Here is a 19,584-nt window from a genome sequence, read left to right as displayed (position 1 = left end):
CTTTACCAAACTAAGATGGTAAGAAAATACTCTTTCCTATTAACTCCCAGGATTATTACAAGGCTCAATTATCCACCTAGCATGGAAAGTCATTTGGAAAAGCTTAAAGTACCAAAAATGGAGGTGTTGGCTGTATTTAGGTATAATCCCTAATCAAATCACTACATCTGTTGTATTTTATATTCAAATTTATGGAGATAATCGTAGTACCGCTATTTTTGAGGAAAGGGACATTCCACATGTCAACTACCTAGGGAAGAAAACCTATGTGTTTATGCATTGGAATTATTTCCTTTTATTAATGTATATGTTGAGTTTTTTTCTTAAATGTGCTAGTCAAACATTTGCTCACCTAAACCATGAATATGGAACACAGCTAAATTTTCATTAATATTCAAATAAAATGTTAATTAACCTTTTTATCATTTTAAATTGAGGACCAATGAACAAGTATAGGTTTATGAGTTCCTTCATACTTTTACAAAATTCCTTGAGACCTTTGCATTTTCTCTTTTTATTTCTCTACCCCTTGTCTCCCAAATCTGTTAATTCACAATGAGACAGCCTATAGAAATCACTTTTTGGAGATATAATTATTTATATGCTATCCATTTCCAGGTACAATAATTGAGCCTGACTGGAAAGAAATTTATTACATAGTTTATAAAAAGAGTCATGTGGGAATTCCCTCACGGTCCAGTGGTTAGGATCTGGCGCTTTCACTGCAGGGGCCCAGGTTCAATCCATGGTCTGGGAACTAAGGTCCTGTGAGCCTTGCATCACAACCAAAAACAAAAAAAACAAAAACAAAAGTCATGTGACTTTATATATAATTACTTGACTAGCCCATGATTGCTACCTAGGGCTCCATTTATTTCTTGAAGTAAAGAGCAAGAAATTATTCTCACGTATCTTGTTTTTTTGTACTTTTCAATTATATCAGTTTTCTGAATAGTAGCATTTACTGACCTCTGGCCACCAAATATATGGGTGATGCAATATATAACTTGATGAACTATTTGCTGAAGACTTAGATTCTCTGTTATGCTAAAATAGTGTCTTCAATAGATATATCATTATAAATATATATATTTAATGAGAAAGGAAACATGTACATTTCTGTATGGATTCATTTTGGATGAACGTTGTTATATGTTGAAGATTGCTTCTTCACAAGGGCATTTTACACATTGTTTCCTTAGCAATAGTAATACTTTAGACATATTGTCCCTCTAAAAAATACTGGTGAAAACCAAGCATTATTACTCATAAGAATGTAGTAACAATTATAATTTACAAAAACTTCTTTCATCAAAGAAATTTTATGACATGTGAGGAATATGTGTCCTTAGACAAACGATTTTAACATGGTGACTTGAAGCCATAAAATAGTATGTGGCCTGTGTTCTCCGAACTACAATCCCCAACAATCTCTATACCTTGATTGTCTCAATATATCAATCTCTTCCAAGAGTGTAGTAAATTTTAGTAATAAAATTTAAAGTTGTGATAAATCTTTTCATATTTCTTTTTAGTCTCCTTACTCTCTGGCTCCTTGGAAGAGAGCCACATTAAATGCAGTTGACAAGGAAAGCTCGTTCTTAACAGGATAAAAAGTATTTAGACTAAAAAGTGAAAATAATCACTGCTTTAGATGCACAATTTTATATATATATATATATATATATATATATATATATATAATTTACATTACATTATATAATTATATAATTTAGTGCTATTTTAACATTTTAGTAAATTTGCTTTTAGTGACTAGACTTATTCTACAACCATACCACTCAAATGCTAAGACTAGTTGAAACCATTTCCCTGTTCACGTTGAATGGCTTTTTTTTGCTAGTGTAAAGAAGTAGTTGAATATTTTTCATTATGACTTGGTTCCTAATTTCATAGGAATATATTTACTAATATTGGACTGAGCACTGACATATTCTGGAGCCTATTAACTTCATCACAGGACATTTCATGTTTCTGTATTTCAAGCTATATGTCAGTGAGTTTAGCATGGGGATTAGTATGGTATAAAAACAGACCCTACCTGAACAATGACCTGTGAACATTTGGAGTTGAGCACACTGTAGAAAGAAAGGATGATCGTGTGGTGGAAGGCAAAGATGGAGAAGACTCTGATGCCCACAGGTAGAAAGTATCTTCAGGACAGTGACGAAAATGAAAGTTAGGAAGTGATGACTACGAGCTTTCTCAATTCATCGAAATTGGCTAAAGTAAAACACGCTATTTGGATAAAGTGAACAGGATCCAAGAGGGCAACAGAATATTCATACAAAATATATTAACTATGATGGACTCACAGTAGGCAATACAATTGAGACGATGAGTGTAGGGAACAGTCTATGCCCAGGTGTGGCGTCCAGCCGGAAGGATGGGACGCAGCTTCCGAGACAGGGTAACTGTGTAAAGCAGAGGCTTACGAACAGCCAGGAAGCAGTTATAGACCAGCGCTGCTAAAAATGAGATTTTTTTTTTTAAAGAATTGTGGGTGGTTTAGAAGGAAAAAGAGAGAAACAGAATTCATCATCTTTTGTACACTGTGTAGGCCTCTAAACAAGCTTCCAACGTCTACACTTTTTCTTCTTTCGCAGTTTGTTCTCAACATCAGACATAGCTTTCCTTTTAAAATTTAGGCTAGATCATATCATTTCTTCTAAAACCCTGCAGTGTTTCCCCATTTCACTCAAAGTAAAAGCCAACATTCTTAAAATATACTACAAAGCCCTGCTTGATTATGTTTCTCTTCTTTCTGACTTCCCAACATACAACTCTTCACCTGACTCACTCTTGTAGAAACTTTGCAGAAATTTACACCATCAAAGAAATTAATAGAGAGTATACTAAGACCACAAATATTATGAAAATGTTATTTCTCTAATTTAAATGTTTTAAAAGCATCCTTGTTATAAAGTTTGTGAAAGTATCGAAATTTCATAATTAAAATTGTTTTATTTAAATCAGAATTAAAATTAGCTTAATTCTTATTCAGATTGTTGCCAATGGAAGATAGGAGAAATAAGGAGTTCATTTTAAGGGGCCTCTGATGACTTGGTACACAACTGGACATGAGTCTACGCCAGCTGAATTTTATCCAAAATAAAAATGTTTGTTTAGATTCTTGCTACGCAGAGTCTGGTCCAACGGCCAGTAACACCAGCATTACTTGGAAGTCTGTTAGAAATGCAGAATCTTGGGCCCTACCACAGGCCACTGCACCAATATCTGCATTGTACATGTTGGGCTGCACCCTGCAGGCTTACGAGGCCTGCACTTGCCCAGCTCTAAGACTGAAGAAAGAGCACAGAGTCAGCAACAGAGACATCAGTGGTTTAATGGATGGGGGATCTTAATGTCTGAAGCAAGGTCCTGGAGCAACACCCCACGGTGTGCAGTGGATGGGGGGCAGGACATGGTGGCGGTCTTTGCTCCCAGGGGGAAAGGGAAGATTGCCAGTTATAGGGGGAATTACGTCAGCTTGGCTCATTAGTTACCAGGGAAACTAGCAGAGGGTCATGCCCCTCACCACCCCTTTGATAAGAACAATCACTAGCTGGGGCCTGGGGCAAGTGGGTAGGAAGGCCAGTCATGTGCATAGGGTGTAGGGGAAGCGGGCACTGTTGGGCAGGGGATGGACAGAGAGCAAGAGAACAGCCATCTTGAGTGGCCTGACCATACAATACAGCACCCCCAGATGAGTTGTATGAGTAATAAAGTATGAAAATCACTGGTTCTGATTACTTTTGGTTTGATGGAAATTTTGGTGATTTGGCAAAATAAAAATACAAGAACATACTCAGGCGTTTTCCCCTGCCTTTTTCTATGTTGTCATTTATCACCTTTTTTCCTCTTTTATTCACAAATCCAAGTCCAGAGAGAATTCATCTTTTCTCCATATACAAGTCAATGTACCATGAAGTATGCAATAAAATGATTCATTCCGAAGGGTAAGGATTGATAATACTCACTTTGTCATAAGTGTGTTGGAAAAGGGCCTGTATATTTGTGTTGCATCCCAATAACAAGACACTACACACACATGCACACACACAAACACAGAAATATTATATCCTCCCTGATGGAATTAAAACTGACAATTTTCATTTCATTACCCAGAGTGAAGAACAGCCCTTGAGTAGAATTATTTGGAAAATGCACAATAGAGTATATTAGTAACTGGCCAGAATATTATGCTAGCCATGTGGGACCCCTGGTTTATAACTAAGAAAAATTAAAAGTAAAATGTTTGGTTTTTTATGTTGTATGGTTGTCTACCTACCCACACATATAAGACCAATTTTGGTGGTGTACCTTTATAGTATAAGGTGAAGTTAAATGTTTTATTTGAGATCAACACACTTATTCGGGACATGTGAATATTATTTAATCACTAAGGTGATGTAGAGGAACAATATTGCACATCTGCATAGTGCATATCCTGGGTAATCTTGTGTGCTACAAACCACGATCAGCGAGAGATAAACGGAGATAATATTTTGAATTTTTTTCTAACTCAATCAGTCACTGGGCAAAGACCAGAAAATGAATAATCACTTTAGGATACATTTCAGTCTAAACAATTGCAGCAATGCCGTATTTGTCTGGCAGATGACTCTTTACCATTCAGGTAAATGTGTAATTAACTAAAAATTAACCTTTAAAAACAAAACAATATTTATACAAACTATTTTTTTATTGAAGTATAGTTGATTTATAATGTTATGTTAGTGTCTGGGGCACAGCAAAGTGATTCAGTTATACGTGTATATATTCTTTTTCATATTCTTTTCCATTATGATTTATTACAGGATATTGAATATAGTTTCCTGTGCTATACAGTAGGACCTTGTTGTTTATCCATCCTATATATACTACTTTGCTTCTACTAACCCCAAACTCCCAATCCAACCCTCCCCCACTCCTCCTCCACCTTGGCAACTACAAGTCTGTCCTCTATGTCTGTGAGTCTGTATACAAACTATTTGTGAAATGTTTTATGACATCCACTGCATTAATAAATAGAATTTACAATATCAAGTTTAACACATCAGACTGTGAGACATGTGAGACTAGTAACAATTTTTCATTTTTGGTCTGGTTCCCTTGTTAATCCTTTGGATATAAAATCAACACTTTTACTTGAAATTCAGTCATCATGTTTGACATCACTTCCTGTATTATAAGAAAAGTACAGGAGGCCCTTGAGCAGAAAGGAGCAAAGAACTTGGCCTGATTTTAGGCAATGCCTCCAGGCTCTCATTGCTAATTCTTTCATATCCACATTCCAAGTTAGCTACAGCTTTTCAGAATTCCTCTACAGCCCTGATATTCCTATTGCTTAAATGAAATGGAATAATGTTTTAAAAAATGATTTATTATGCCAATGTATGAGTCAAGATTTTATGGTCTGGTATTTACTGTTAAATAAGACTCCTAGTGTTGCTGCAGTAAATCACCACAGACTTAGTTGTTTAAAACAATGGAAATTTATTTCCTCACAGTTCTCCACACCAGAAGCCTGAACTCGAGGTGCAGGAAGGCCATGCTCCCTCTGAAGATGCTAGGGGAGAATTCTTCCTCACATCGTCCAGATTCTGGTGGCTCCTGGAGCCCCCTGGTGGGCAGCAGTAAAACGACAATCTTCCCTGTGTGTCTCTGGGTGTCCTTTTCTGTCTCTTGTAAGGACACACTCATTGGATTTAGGGTTCACTTTAATCTCATTTTGATTCTTACCTTAATTACATCTGCAGATATCCTATTTCCAAATAAGGTTTCTGAGCTTCTGGGTGGACGTGGATATTTGGGGGACACCATTCACCCAACACAAATTATTTCACATATGGTTTATAGCTATTTTATTAGACATTGAATAGAAACCAAAAGATCAGATAACTGGTGTATGACTCTAAATTGAAAAATCTAGTGAGTTGACTACATAATTTTAATCATCATCTCTATTAGAAGCATTGAACAACACTATGTAATAGATCAAATTTCTTTTGGAGACACAAATCTTCAACAAAATTGTATTCAGCGATTCATTAATTTCCTGGCACTCTCTTTCACATCTTTGTTCCTGAAGCTGTAGATCAAAGGGTTCAGCATGGGAATCACCACTGTATAAAATACAGAACCTACTTTGACTATGAGCCATGAGTTTTTGGTGCTGGCTACACAATAAAGGAAAAGGACAGTCCCATGGAGAATGGTGATGGCAGTCAGATGGGAGGCACAGGTGGAGAAGGCTTTTTGGGGCCCACCAGCAGAAGACATTTTTATGATAGTGACAAAAATGGACATATACGTAGTGAGGGTAATTACCAAGCTGCTCACCTCATTGAATATGGTGATGACAAAACAAAGCGCTTGGCTGATGTAGGGATCCGAACAGGAGACGAAGACAATGACAGTGCTCACAGACAAAATTATTTGTGATGTTAGACCCACAGAAGGATAATGCCAGTAGAAAATAGGTGAGTGTCAAGGAAGAGACTACACCCCACGTGTAGGGCCCAGCCACAGAGCTCTAGGGACGTGACCTACTGTGTAGAGTAGAGGCTTACAAACTGCCACTAATCGCTCATAGGCCATCACTGCCAAATGAATGTTTCTGCCCTGCAACTATACAAGCCAAGAAGAATTGCATGATGCATCCCGGGAAAGAGATGGTTCTGTCTCGCACAACCAAGTTCTCCAAGAGTTTGGGTGGAAAAACTGGGAGAAATGAAGAGTGGGAGAAAGAGAGAGAGAGAGAGAGATTTGGAAGTGGAATCTGATTCCAATGAACAAAATGTAGGGCTTATGTATGTGTCCATGGCCTTGGGGATTTAGACCCCAGAGAATATTTACTGAACTATTTCTTTTTATGTCACAAACTCAGAAATTAGCTTGAATGTTTTTCTATGTGGAAATTTACAAGAAGGTAGTTTCTTCTAAATCACTGGAGACAGCGCCTCATCTAGCCTACCCCCATGAATTTCTTTTTAAAAATTAATTACAGAAAAATATACGATCTGAATTAGAAAATATGGTGACTACAGTAAAACCAAAGTGAAAGATAAATCAGCTAAAATGCAACTATTCAGAGATAACTGCTATTACATTTACTGTGTGATTTTTTTGTCCTTTTCTGTGTATAAAGCACATGTGCTTTGAAGTGTATAAACAACATAACTTGGATTCCGGTTTTATTGCTTAACATAAGTATTATTATTTTCAGAAACAGTGATGTACTTTATTGAAACTAAATTGTGTTTTCTTCTAAGTATGCCCAATCCATACTTCCAAGCTTATATTAATACAGTTAAATAATATAATCTCTTAAAAGTGACAAATGCATTTTGGAAACATGTTTAAGTCTCTAAAACCACTGGGTGTCAACCAATCCACTGGTTCCGCTAAACCAAAATACCACCCAATTAGATCCACTTGTGCTTTCTAGGCCCATGACAACCTGACTAACCCTTGCCAGACTTTAAGGAAGCCATAGCACAAAAGAGGCAGTTTCTCACCAGGCATAGAATTATTTGTTGTACATAGCATGGCCTTGATCCAGAATCCCACAGGTCTGCGTGGTTATTCTTTCAATGGGATAGGCTTGAGTTCCACAGTGCATCTTCTCTCCATCACCGACACCTGGACCAGCTCTGGAGCCAATTTCTGCACCCAAATCACCCAAATCTAGCAAACTTCTTGTATATTAATTTTCTTTGCTGCACAACCAACTTAGAGGGTTAAACGCATACACGTTTTTATATCGGTTTCTGCAGCATAGTAGTTTGGGCCTTGTATAGGAAGAAGTGTTTGCATAACTTCATAAGATAGTGCTAAACTGTTTTCAAAGTCATTTAACCTTTCACTCTCCTCTGAAATGCATAAACATTCAAGTTGCTCCACATCTTCACCAATATTTGAAACTCGTTCATTTTAGCTTTGCTAATGGGAGTGCAGAAGTATCTCATTGTGATTTTAGTTTTAGTTTTAATGAGAATTTCATTGATGACTAATTATGCTTAGTATCTTTTCATGTGTTTACAGATGATTTGTATATTTTGTTTTGTCAAAATGTCTGCTCAAATATTTCACCAACTCTTTAACTAGATCATTTTTCTTCTTGTTTTGAGTATGAAGAGTTTTCTATATATTCTGCACACAAATCCTTTATCAAACAAATATATTGCAAATATTTACTCACAATCCATGGCTTATATTTTCATTTTATTAATGATAAGTTTATTAATAAGTTTTGAAAGATATTTTTTCTGTTTCATGCTAAAATTTTTTAGTTTCAATTTTTATGTTTACATCTATGACCAATTTCATTTCGTTCATGTTAATGGTTGCATATGTTATGAAGTAAAAGTAAAGGCTCATTTATCCATATGGATAGCCAGTTATCTCAACATTGTTTGTTGAAAATTATCATTTCTCTATTGAATTATAACGGCATGTTTTTTGAAATTTAAATGGCCAGAGTTGCTTGAGTCCATTTTGGGACCCTCTTATTCTAATATCCCACAGCCTTGATTACACACACAGACAAAAAAAAACTTTTGGAATAAAATAAGGATATGAATTTAGGGAAAGCAGAACAATACTTTAGTTAATTTTGTTTGCTAGTCAGCAGGCTATATGTTTCATGAATAAAAATTAACTTCCACCATTTATTATACAATGATTAGCAAAGGATTCATTACAAGTTACAGTAAACTGAAACATTTGTTAAAGCAATCTCTGGAGTATGAGTTTCCTGATTACAATTCTAGGGACTCGTCTGAGACCCTCTCATATCTGATGAGTTGGGAATCAGTTTTACTTTGGAAACACACATATAAAATTATACTGTATATGGTAAAGCATTTAAAAGTAATTTACAAAACTTTACAAAAGACAGTCAAATAATTTCTCTTCCAGTTTGCTTTACATGTTGTTTACAGCTATTTCACTAAATGTTAATGGCAACAATCAATAATCAACAATCAATAAAATGTTGTGCTGCCATAGGTATATTAATTAAAAGCCTATTGATTAAAAGATTTGAATCATCAATTGCACTACAATAGCTGAACAATCTGTAGTGCAGTAAATCAGTTTTTCAGAAATAAAATAATGAATCTAAAAATACTATATGGAGTGATAAAGCAAAACTAATTTTCTGAATGTGTTTTTTACATCTTTATTCCTCAGGCTGTAGATCAAGGGGTTCAGCATGGGAATCACCACTGTGTAAAACACAGAAGTCACTTTAACTGTGAGCCAAGAAGTTTTAGGATTAGGGATACAGTTAAGGAAAAGGATGGTTCCATGGAAAATGGTGATGGCTGTCAGGTGGGAGGCACAGGTGGAGAAGGTTTTCCGGCACCCGCCTGAAGAAGGCATCCTCATAACAGTGACAAAATTGAGTATATAGGACATCAGAATAGCCACCAGCCTTCTCACCTCATTAATATGGCAATAATAAAACATAGCATCTGGCTGATATAGGGGTCTGAGCAGGAGACAGAAAAAGAGGGGTCACAGATAAAATTATTTATGATGCTAGACTCACAATAGGATGATGCATGAAGAAAATATGTGAGTGTCAGGGAACACACTATATCCCATGAGTAAGACCCAGCCACCAACAGAGCACAAAGCTTCTGAGACATAACAGTGTTATAGAGCAAGGGGTTACAGACTGCCACAAAACAGTCCTAGGCCATTGCTGCTAACATGAAAGGTTCTGTTACTCCAAGTATGCAAGCAAAACAAAATTGCATAATGCAACCAGAGAAAGAGATGGTTCTGTCCTCCACAATCAAGTTCTCCAACAATTTAGGTGTCACTACAGTAGAATAACAGAAATTGACAAAGGACAAGTGACTAATGAAAAAGTACATGATCAAGTGGAGTTTTGAATTGATCTTGATGATTATCAAGATCATGCCCAAATTCCCCACCACGGTGACTGTGTAGATAGACAAGAAAACCAGGAAGAGTGGAACCTGGGGTTCTGGATATTCTGAAAAATCCAGGAGAATAAATGTGGGTATGATACTCTGATTTCCTTCTGATCACATCATGATTCCTGTTGAATAAAGAACCAAAAGTTATTCCCCAAAAGTAGAAATGAATAGAAAAGAGAAACAGAGAAGAAAGAAGCTTCATATGTCTCTGTAGAGTTGATATAGATTCCCCAGGTATGGTCCTCAAACCAGCAGCAGCAGGAGCACCTGAGAATTTGTTTAGGATACAAATTATCTGGCCCCATCTCCAACTTCCTGAATCAAAACCTCTAGAATGGAGCCTGCAATTTGTGATTTAACCAGCCCTCCAGGTGATTTTTGATACATGCTAAATTATGACAACCACTAAAATAGACTCATCATCCTATTGTTTAAAATTTAGCCCTTGTTAGTATTTTTAATATAGAACTGAAATATAAATTTCGAGCACAAAAGAAATTGTAAAACAGAAGCAAGAGAGGTAAAACAGAAGCAGAGTACCTTGTTATGGTTCTAAGAATTATGCTAAGGATCAAGGAGATCACATGACATGCAAATGGTGCCACATACATCTTAGTATTAATTGTTTTTACATTTTTGATTTTTAGGCATAATAAAAATTAAGCACCCATAGCATTTATGAGTTGGAATAAATCTTAAATTGTAGCTAGTTTATACCTTCCTTAATTTTAGTGCTTAAAATTTTATTACAGAATCTTATTCATAAACTGATCATGTAGGAACCATAAAAACCTCCATTAATGGTACACTGCCTCCTGGGGTAAGTGGGTCTTATTTATTGATATTTGCTTAACCTTTATTATTCTATTAATTAAAGTTAATTAATTAAATTGTATTAATTGTTAATGTGCTTTTAGGTCATCTATTCTGAAATATATTTTAAAATTATAAATATGTGATTAAATATAATATACAATAAAAAATATAGTTTTTTGAGAAACAGAAGTGTATTACATTCACCAATAATAATTTCATACAGAATATGTGCTAAGATACAATGAAAATTACACATTTTCTCAACCAGTAAGAAGCAAGCTCTCTGTTATGATGAGGCAAACTTGGGAAAGATAGAGAAGTGAGAGCAGTAAGACCATAAAATGAATGACCCCAAGTTATAGACATAAAGCTGCAGCAAAATTAGATGGATGATCTGTTCTGTCTTCTTAGCTTTGTCTGGATCAAGTTTCAGGCTCCAGACTCAGCTCCATGAATGCCTACTTGACATGAACTACAAACAACCCTAGACATAAAACATGTGTGATCAGCATATTCTTTCTAATAGCCAGTGAGACTGGGCAGATACAATGCAAATATCCATTATGGTTCAGACTAAATTAATAGCAAAAGATACTCAGAAACTGACTTGGTGTTTAACTCTAGCAATTTCAAATGATTTGGAGAAAATCAGTGGATTAGGATTAGGTTTGTACTCAAATTGAAACTAGGCCTATGGAATTTCAATATCAACAAATATGCTATGAATCTTTTGCAACTTCCCCATTGCTCACTGCTGCCAGTTTCTGTAATATAAAATTTAATTATTAGAAACACTTCATGCCCTGTTAGTGAAAATTAAAATGTCTCTGATCATAGAAAGGGGCCATCTATAGTTTTTGGAATAATCTATATGAGCTCCATCTTTTCCATGTAAATTGAAGGATACCAAAAGAGACATGAATTGACCTGAAACCAGAAGTTCTTGATTAATTTACTGAGGATTTCTTTTTATGATTAATGAACCTCGTGTATATTTCTTCTCAGTAATCAAACATTCTTTAAGATATCAACAGGCTTTAGGCTTGCAACGAAAGTGGTAGTATATTTCAATGAGTATGCCAATAAAATGGCATTTTATTTCCAGGACATAAGAAATATTAAAGAATACAAAGAAAAAGCCAGAAGTTGAATTCACAGTCTAAACTCTGCCAAACTCTGGCTCTTGTATTTCCCTCCATGACAATGAAGTTATAAAGTACAGAGAATTATAATTGGAGTATTACTCAGTGGACCACAAACCCATGTAATAGGGACATACATATTGATAATTACCTTAAATGTAAATGGATTAAATGCCCCAACCAAAAGACACAGACTGCTTGAAGGGATACAAAAGCGAGACCCGTATATGTGCTGTCTACAAGAGACCCACTTCAGAGCTAGGGACACATACAGATTGAAAGTGAGGGGATGGAAAAAGATATAATAATTGATATTTATAGGACATTCCATCTGAAAACAACAGAATACACTTTCTTCTCAAGTGCTCATGGAACATTCTCCAGGATAGATCATATCTTGGGTCACAAATCAAGCCTTGGTAAATTTAAGAAAATTGAAGTCGTATCAGGTATCTTTTCTGACCACAATGCTATGAGACTAGATATCAATTACAGGGAAAAAAATCTGTAAAAAATACAAACACGTGCAGGCTTAACAATAAGCTACTAAATAACTGAGAGATCACTGAGGAAATCAAAGAGGAAATCAAAATATACCTAGAAATAAATGACAATGAAAACACAATGATCCAAAACCTATGGGATGCAGCAAAAGCAGTTCTAAGAGGGAAGTTTATAGGAATACAATCCTACCTCAAGAAACAAGAAAAATCCCAAATACACAACCTAACCTTACACCTAAAGCAACTAGAGAAAGAAGAACAAAAAACATCCAAAGTTAGGAGAAGGAAGGAAATCATAAAAATCACATCAGAAATAATGAAAAAGAAATGAAGGAAACAATAGCAAAGATCAATAAAACTAAAGTTGGTTCTTTGAGAAGATAAACAAAATTGATAAACCAATAGCTAGATTCATCTAGAAAAAAAGGGAGAAGACTCAAAAAAACAGAATTAGAAATGAAAAAGAAGTAACAACTGACTCTGCAGAAATACAAAGTATCACAAGAGACTATTACAAGCAACTATATGCCAATAAAACGGACAACCTGGAAGAAATGGACAAACTCCTAGAAAAGTACAACTTTCCAAGACTGAACCAGGAAGAAATAGAAAATATGAACAGAACAATGACAAACACTGAAATTGAAACTGTGATTAAAAATCTTCCAACAAACAAAAGCCCAGGACCAGACGGCTTCACAGGTTAATTCTATCAAAACTTTATAGAAGAGCTAACACCTATCCTTCTCAAACTCTTCCAAAATACAGCAGAGGGAGGAAAACTCCCAAACTCATTCTACGAGGCCACCATCACCCTGATACTAAAACCAGACAAAGATGTCACAAAAAAAGAAAACTACAGGCCAATATCACTGATGAATACAGATGCAAAAATCCTCAACAAAATGCTAGCAAAAAGAATCCAACAGCACATTAAAAGGACCATACACCAGGATCAAGTGGGGTTTATCCCAGGAATGCAAGGATTCTTCAATATATGCAAATCAATCAAGGTGACACACCATATTAACAAACTGAGGGATAAAAACCATATGATAATCTCAATAGATAGAAAAAGCTTTCGACAAAATCAACACCCATTTATGATAAAGACTCTCTGAAAAGTAGACATAGCGGGAACCTACCTCAACATAATAAAGGCCATATATGATAAACCCACTGCCAACATCATTCACAATGGTGAAAAACTGAAACCATTTCCTCTAAGATCAGGAACAAGACAAGGCTGCCCACTCTTACCACTATTATTCAACATAGTTTTGGAAGTTTTAGCGACAGCAATCATAGAAGAAAAAGAAATAAAAGGAATCCAAATTGGAAAAAAAGAAGTAAGAAGGCAGCCTCTTCAATAAGTGGTGCTGGGAAAACTGGACAGCTACATGTAAAAGAATGAAATTAGAACACTCCCTAACACCATACACAAAAACAAACTCCAAATAGATTAGAGACCTAAATGTAAGACCAGACACTATCAGAGGAAAACATAGGCAGAACACTCTATGACATAAATCACAACAAGATCCTTTTTGACCCACCTCCTAGAGTAAGGGAAATAAAAATAAAAATAAACAAATGGGACCTAATGAAACTGAGAAGCTTTTGCACAGCAAAGGAAACCATAAACAAGGCGAAAAGACAACCCTCAGAATGGGAGAAAATATTTACAAATGAAGCAACTGACAAAGGATTAATCTCCAAAATATACAAGCAGCTCATGCAATTCAATACCACAAAAACAAACCACCCAATCCAAAAATGGGTGGAAGACCTAAATAGACTTTTCTCCAAAGAAGACATACAGACAGCCAACAAATGCATGAAAAGATGCTCAACATCACTAATCATTAGAGAAATGCAAATCAAAACCAGAATGAGGTATCACCTCACACCGGTCAGAATGACCATCATCAAAATATCTACAAACTATAAATGCTGGAGAGAGTGTGGAGAAAAGGGAACCCTCTTGCACTGTCGGTGGGAATGTAAATTGATACAGCCACTATGGAGAGCAGTACGAACATTCCTTAAAAAACTAAAAATAGAACTACCATACGACCCAGCAATCCCACTACTGGGCATATACCCTGAGAAAACCGTAATTCAAAAAGAGTCATGTACCACAATGTTCATTGCAGCACTATTTACAATAGTCGGGACATGGAAGCAACCTAAGTATCCATTTAGAGATGGATGGATAAAGAAGATGTGGCACATACATACAATGGAATATTACTCAGCCATAAAAAGAAAAGAAAATGAGTTATTTGTAGTGAGGTGGATGGACCTAGAGTCTGTCATACAGAGTGAAGTAAGTCAGAAAGAGAAAACCAAATACTGTATGCTAATACATATATATGGAACCTAAAAAAAAGGAAGTGGTTCTGATGAACCTAGGGGCAGGACAGGAATAAAGATGCAGGGGTAGAGAATGGACTTGAGAACACAGGGAGGGGGATGGGTAAGCTGGAACGAAGTGAAAGAGTAACATTGACATATATACACTACCAAATGTAAAATAGAAAGCTAGTGGGAAGCAGCTGCATAGTACAGGGAGATCAGCTCGATGCTTTGTGACCACCTAGAGGGGTGGGATAGAGAGGGTGGGAGGGAGATGCAAGAGGGAGGGGATATGGGGATATATGTATACGTATAGCTGATTCACTTTGTTATACAGCAGAAACTAACACAATATTGCAGAGCAATTATACTCCAATAAAGATGTTAAAAAAAAAAAGAGTGCATAGACAAGCCACAATGTAGGAGAACATATTCACAATACATATATCAAAGGACTTTTACTTAGAATGTATAATGAACTACATATTTCATAATAAAATATAAACAACCTAATTTAAAAAATGGACAAAAAAACCTGAATAGGCACTTCTCAAGAAAGAAGAATAGCCAAATGACTAATAACTGAAGTAAAGCAATTCAACTACATTAATAATGAGGAATTTAAATTATAACCAAAATGAAGTACCACTACTCACCCACCAACTTGAAAATATTAAAATGTCTAGTATGACAATATTAAATGTTGGCAAGAATGGGCAATAATTAGAACCCACATACTATATGGGTGGAATGTAAACTAATAGATCTACTTTGGAAAATTGTTTGATGGTATCTTGTAAAAGACAAGAAACAAGCTCCCTTTGACCTAGAACTTTCAGACATAGGGCATATCTCATAGAACGAGTGCTTATGTGCAATGCAACACATACTTGTACAAGATGTTCATAGCAACAATTAGAGACAAAAAGAGGAAATAACCAGGAGTGGAATTGCTGGATCATATGGTAGTTCTACTTTTAGTTTTTTGGGGAAACTCCATACTGTTTTCCATACAGTATGTAATTGACTGCACCAATTTCCATTCCCACCAACAATATAAAAGTGTTCCATTTTCTCTACATTCCCTCCAGCATTTGTTACTTGTAGACTTTGTAGAGGAAAGTGGTAGGGGCAATTTAGGGGTATTGGATTAAGATATACAAAATACCCTGTATACAATAGATAAGCAACAAGGATATATTGTATAGCACAGGAAATTATACCCATCTTCTTGTAATAACTTTTAATGGAGTATAATCTATTAAAATACTGAATCATTATGCTGTGCCCCTAAAACTATTATAATATTGTATACTTCATTAAAGAAGAGGAAATAGCAAAAGTCCATTAGCAGTAGGATGAATAAGCATATTATCGTATATTTATTTTATGGAACACTTGTCCGCAATAAAAAATGAACTACTCTTACAGTTAATAACTTAAATATTCTTTTAAAACAAAATGCTGAACCAAAGAAGCCAGACATAAGAGAATACACTCTAAGATTTTATTTATTCAAATTTCAAAAGGAGGCAAAGTTAACTTTTATATTCTCATAACCTATTGTCAGGTTGAAAAGAAAAAGTTCTGAACGCCACAATGGAGTTGGCTCCTAGTGGTGTTAGAGAGGCATAGTGGCTAGAAAAGTGCTTATGGAAATGCTGTAAAGTGCTGACAATGTTCTGCCTTTAATTTCTTGGAGAAAGTAACATACAGGATGGTTATTCACAATTGCTTGTCTACCTGTTTGTCACATTTCATGATTTGAGAGAGAGGAAAAGAAAGGAAGGGAACAGAAAGGAAGGGGAGAAAACATGGAAGGGTAATAATTTACAGATTCTGTAAATTAGGGATGAGGATGTGGGCAGCTTTAGAGCACCGTTATTTAGCCTATTACATTCTGGGAGTGAGACATAAACAGAATTTTATTTCTCTTTTTCTTTCAAACTGAAGGTGATTATTTTAAAAGCACAGTGTGATTTAATAATCACATGCATACATATATATAAATTATCTAATTAATTTTCTCAATAAATTTTATCCTATTATTTGAACAAAAATTTAATAACCATCAATGAATGTATAAAGCACATTTAAGAAAATAAGTCCTGGGACTTCCCTGGTGGTGCAGTGGTTAAGACTCCTCACTCCCAATGTAAGGGGCCCAGGTTTGATCCCTGGTCAGGGAATAAGATCTCACATACATGCCGCAACTAAGAATCTGAATCCTGCAACTAAGGAGCTGCATGCAACAACTAAGGAGACCTCAAGCCATAACTAAGGAGCCGGCAAGCCGCAACTAAGACCAGGTGCAATCAAATAAATAAAAAAACAAAAAAGAAAAGAAAATACCTTTCTCTCCCTCTCTCTCTCTCTCTCTCTCTCTCATCTATCTATCTATCATCTATCTATCTCTCTCTATATATGTATATTTCTCTCTTCTCACGCAAAATTACATTGAGTGAGAAAACGGTTTGGTGTTGATTAACTTTCTGTCTCCTTCACATCATTATTTCTAAGACTGTAGATAAGGGGCTTTAGCATAGGGATCACAAGTATGTAAGACACAGTGGCTACTTTAATGAAGAGTCGTGAGCTTTTGGAGGTGGGCACAGAGTAGAGAAAAAGGATGGTCCCATGGAAAATGATGACGGCAGTCAGACGGGAAGCACAGGTGGAGAAGGCTTTTCGGAGACCATCAGCAGAAGACATCTTGATGATTGTGACAATTATGAAAACATAGGAGGTGAGAATAATCAGGAGGCTGCATGCCTCATTGAGTGTAGAAATGATGAAACATGTCATCTGCCTGAAGTAGAGACCAGAACAGGAGGCAGAGATGATGGCAGAATACTCACAAGCAAAGCCATGTATGAGTTTAGAACCACAGAAGGGTAGCTCCAAAAGAGAATATGTGATTGTCAAGGAACATATGCCACCCCATATGTAGGTTCCAGCTACCAGGAGGGTACAGAGCTTAGGAGACACAGCAACTGTGCAGAGCAGGGGGTTACAAACAGCCACAAACCGGTCACAGGCCATCACTGCTAACATGGACGTTTCTGTAATCACAAGTGTGCAGCCAAAGAAAAATTGCATCATGCAACCCACATAGGAGATAGTCCTTAGGTCCACAACCAAGATCTCTAATAGTATGTGTGTAAGTACAGAAGAGCAACAGAAATCAACAAAGGAGAGATGGCTGAGAAAAAAGTACATGGGGGTGTGAAGTTTGGGATTGATTCTGATGATTACAATCATACCCAGGTTACCCACCACAGAAACTGTATAGATGGCCAAGAAGACCAAGAGGAACAGCACCTGGAGGTATGGGTATTCTGAGAAGCCCAAGAGGACAAAGGTGATTCCAGCACTCTGGTTTCTCTCATCCATCACTATGGTTCCTGCCAGAGAAAATCAGAGAGTTCATTCTGAGCAACCAAATATGACAGAAATTGGGGGTATTTTTTTTTTCCAGGCTGGGCAGGGCACTGGTCCTGGTGGGTGGAGTCTGGTGTTTCCCAGGAATACAAACGGGGCACAGCTGGAGCCTGAAGGGTGCATCATGTGTCTTCGTGTGTGTGGGTGAAAGTTCGAGTCCTGATGGACCGGGATGAACTGAGCATCAGGGGTGGCTCAGAGAATGGCCCCGTTTTTCCCTTCTCATCTATCTCAGCTATGTCTCACTTCTGTCACATGAATGCTTCCTTTAATTAACTCTATTTAATTGGAATTGTTATTTACACATGCAAATTCTTATGTTTGCTCAGGCCATTCTAATTGCCCGGAATGTCTTTTGTTTTTCTCTCACTTTTCCTTAGCACCGTCCTACCATCAGACAAGCCCCAGTTTTACATACCTGTAATGATTTCACCAACTGACCAAACCTTGTAATAGGTCATTTATTGTATATTCTAGAGAATATGAATGACATCTTGTAAAGAACCTAGACTTTGTAATTAGGTCAACCTGTGTTCAGATTTGGCCTCAGCCACTTAATATGTGTCTCTGACAAGTTGTTTAAGCTCTCTGCAGCTCCTTTCCATATCTATAGAAATAATATTATAAGCATTTATTTATTATTATTCATACAATTATGTATAAGGTATAACTTAAATTAGATAATTATTTTTCTAAAACATCTAAGACTAAATTTCACTTGTAATAAATGTCTCTAGAAATTTAGTTTCTTCTCTTCTTATATTTCTAATGCTGTTTTGTTTGTTTTTTTTTCAAATTATTATTTATTTATTTATTTTTGGCTGTGTTGGGTCTTCGTTGCTGTGCGAGGGCTTTCTCTAGCTGCGGCGAGCGGGGGCCACTCTTCATCGCGGTGCGCGGGCCTCTCACTGTCGCGGCCTCTCTTATTGCGGAGCACAGGCTCCAGACGTGCAGGCTCAGCAGTTGTGGCTCACGGGCCCAGTTGCTCTGCGGCATGTGGGATCTTCCCAGACCAGGGCTCGAACCCGTGTCCCCTGTATTGGCAGGCAGACTCTCAACCACTGCGCCACCAGGGAAGCCCTCTAACGCTGTTTTTAATGTTTACTTTGAATTTGAAATATATGACTGCAAATATCCTACAATGTAGCACCAGCTATAATCTTAGGAAGTATGAAGTGATGCAAACAGAGACTAGGAAGTAGAAAAAAATGTTGCAGAGACATGGAGGAAACAGCTTTCTTGCCTGATTCTTTTCTAATGTTTCCCATCAGATTCTAAGCATTACTACCTTTAATATCAAATTCCAGGCAACACACTTCCAGACCACGTTGGTGATTAATCCAGAGCTCA

At 36.5% G+C, this 19,584-nt stretch overlaps 2 protein-coding genes across 2 annotated transcripts in view; both read right to left on the bottom strand.

Annotated features, from left to right (window-relative positions):
- The window catches only part of LOC309668481 (olfactory receptor 1165-like), a 269,123-nt gene extending 250,728 nt beyond the window's left edge, over positions 1–18,395 (bottom strand). The window contains exon 1 of the mRNA XM_082478365.1: positions 14,490–18,395. Within this exon, the coding sequence (XP_082334491.1) occupies positions 17,278–18,186 (909 nt within the window). The 5' untranslated portion in view covers positions 18,187–18,395 and the 3' untranslated portion in view covers positions 14,490–17,277. The remainder of the gene's footprint in view (positions 1–14,489) is intronic.
- LOC309636440 (olfactory receptor 5D13-like) lies at positions 1,688–12,054 on the bottom strand (the record flags this gene model as incomplete). The annotated part of the gene is given in 7 exon segments (XM_082409593.1): positions 1,688–6,439; positions 6,441–6,556; positions 7,442–7,502; positions 9,155–9,476; positions 9,479–9,722; positions 9,726–10,078; positions 12,051–12,054. Coding segments are annotated over 7 exon segments (1,479 nt in total). The 3' UTR covers positions 1,688–6,060.
- Positions 18,396–19,584: the final 1,189 nt, after the last annotated feature.

This window comes from Balaenoptera physalus, assembly GCF_965194825.1.
Source record: "Balaenoptera physalus genome assembly, chromosome: 10".
Lineage (NCBI taxonomy): Eukaryota > Metazoa > Chordata > Mammalia > Artiodactyla > Balaenopteridae > Balaenoptera > Balaenoptera physalus.
This window is presented reverse-complemented; position numbering and strand designations above follow the sequence as displayed.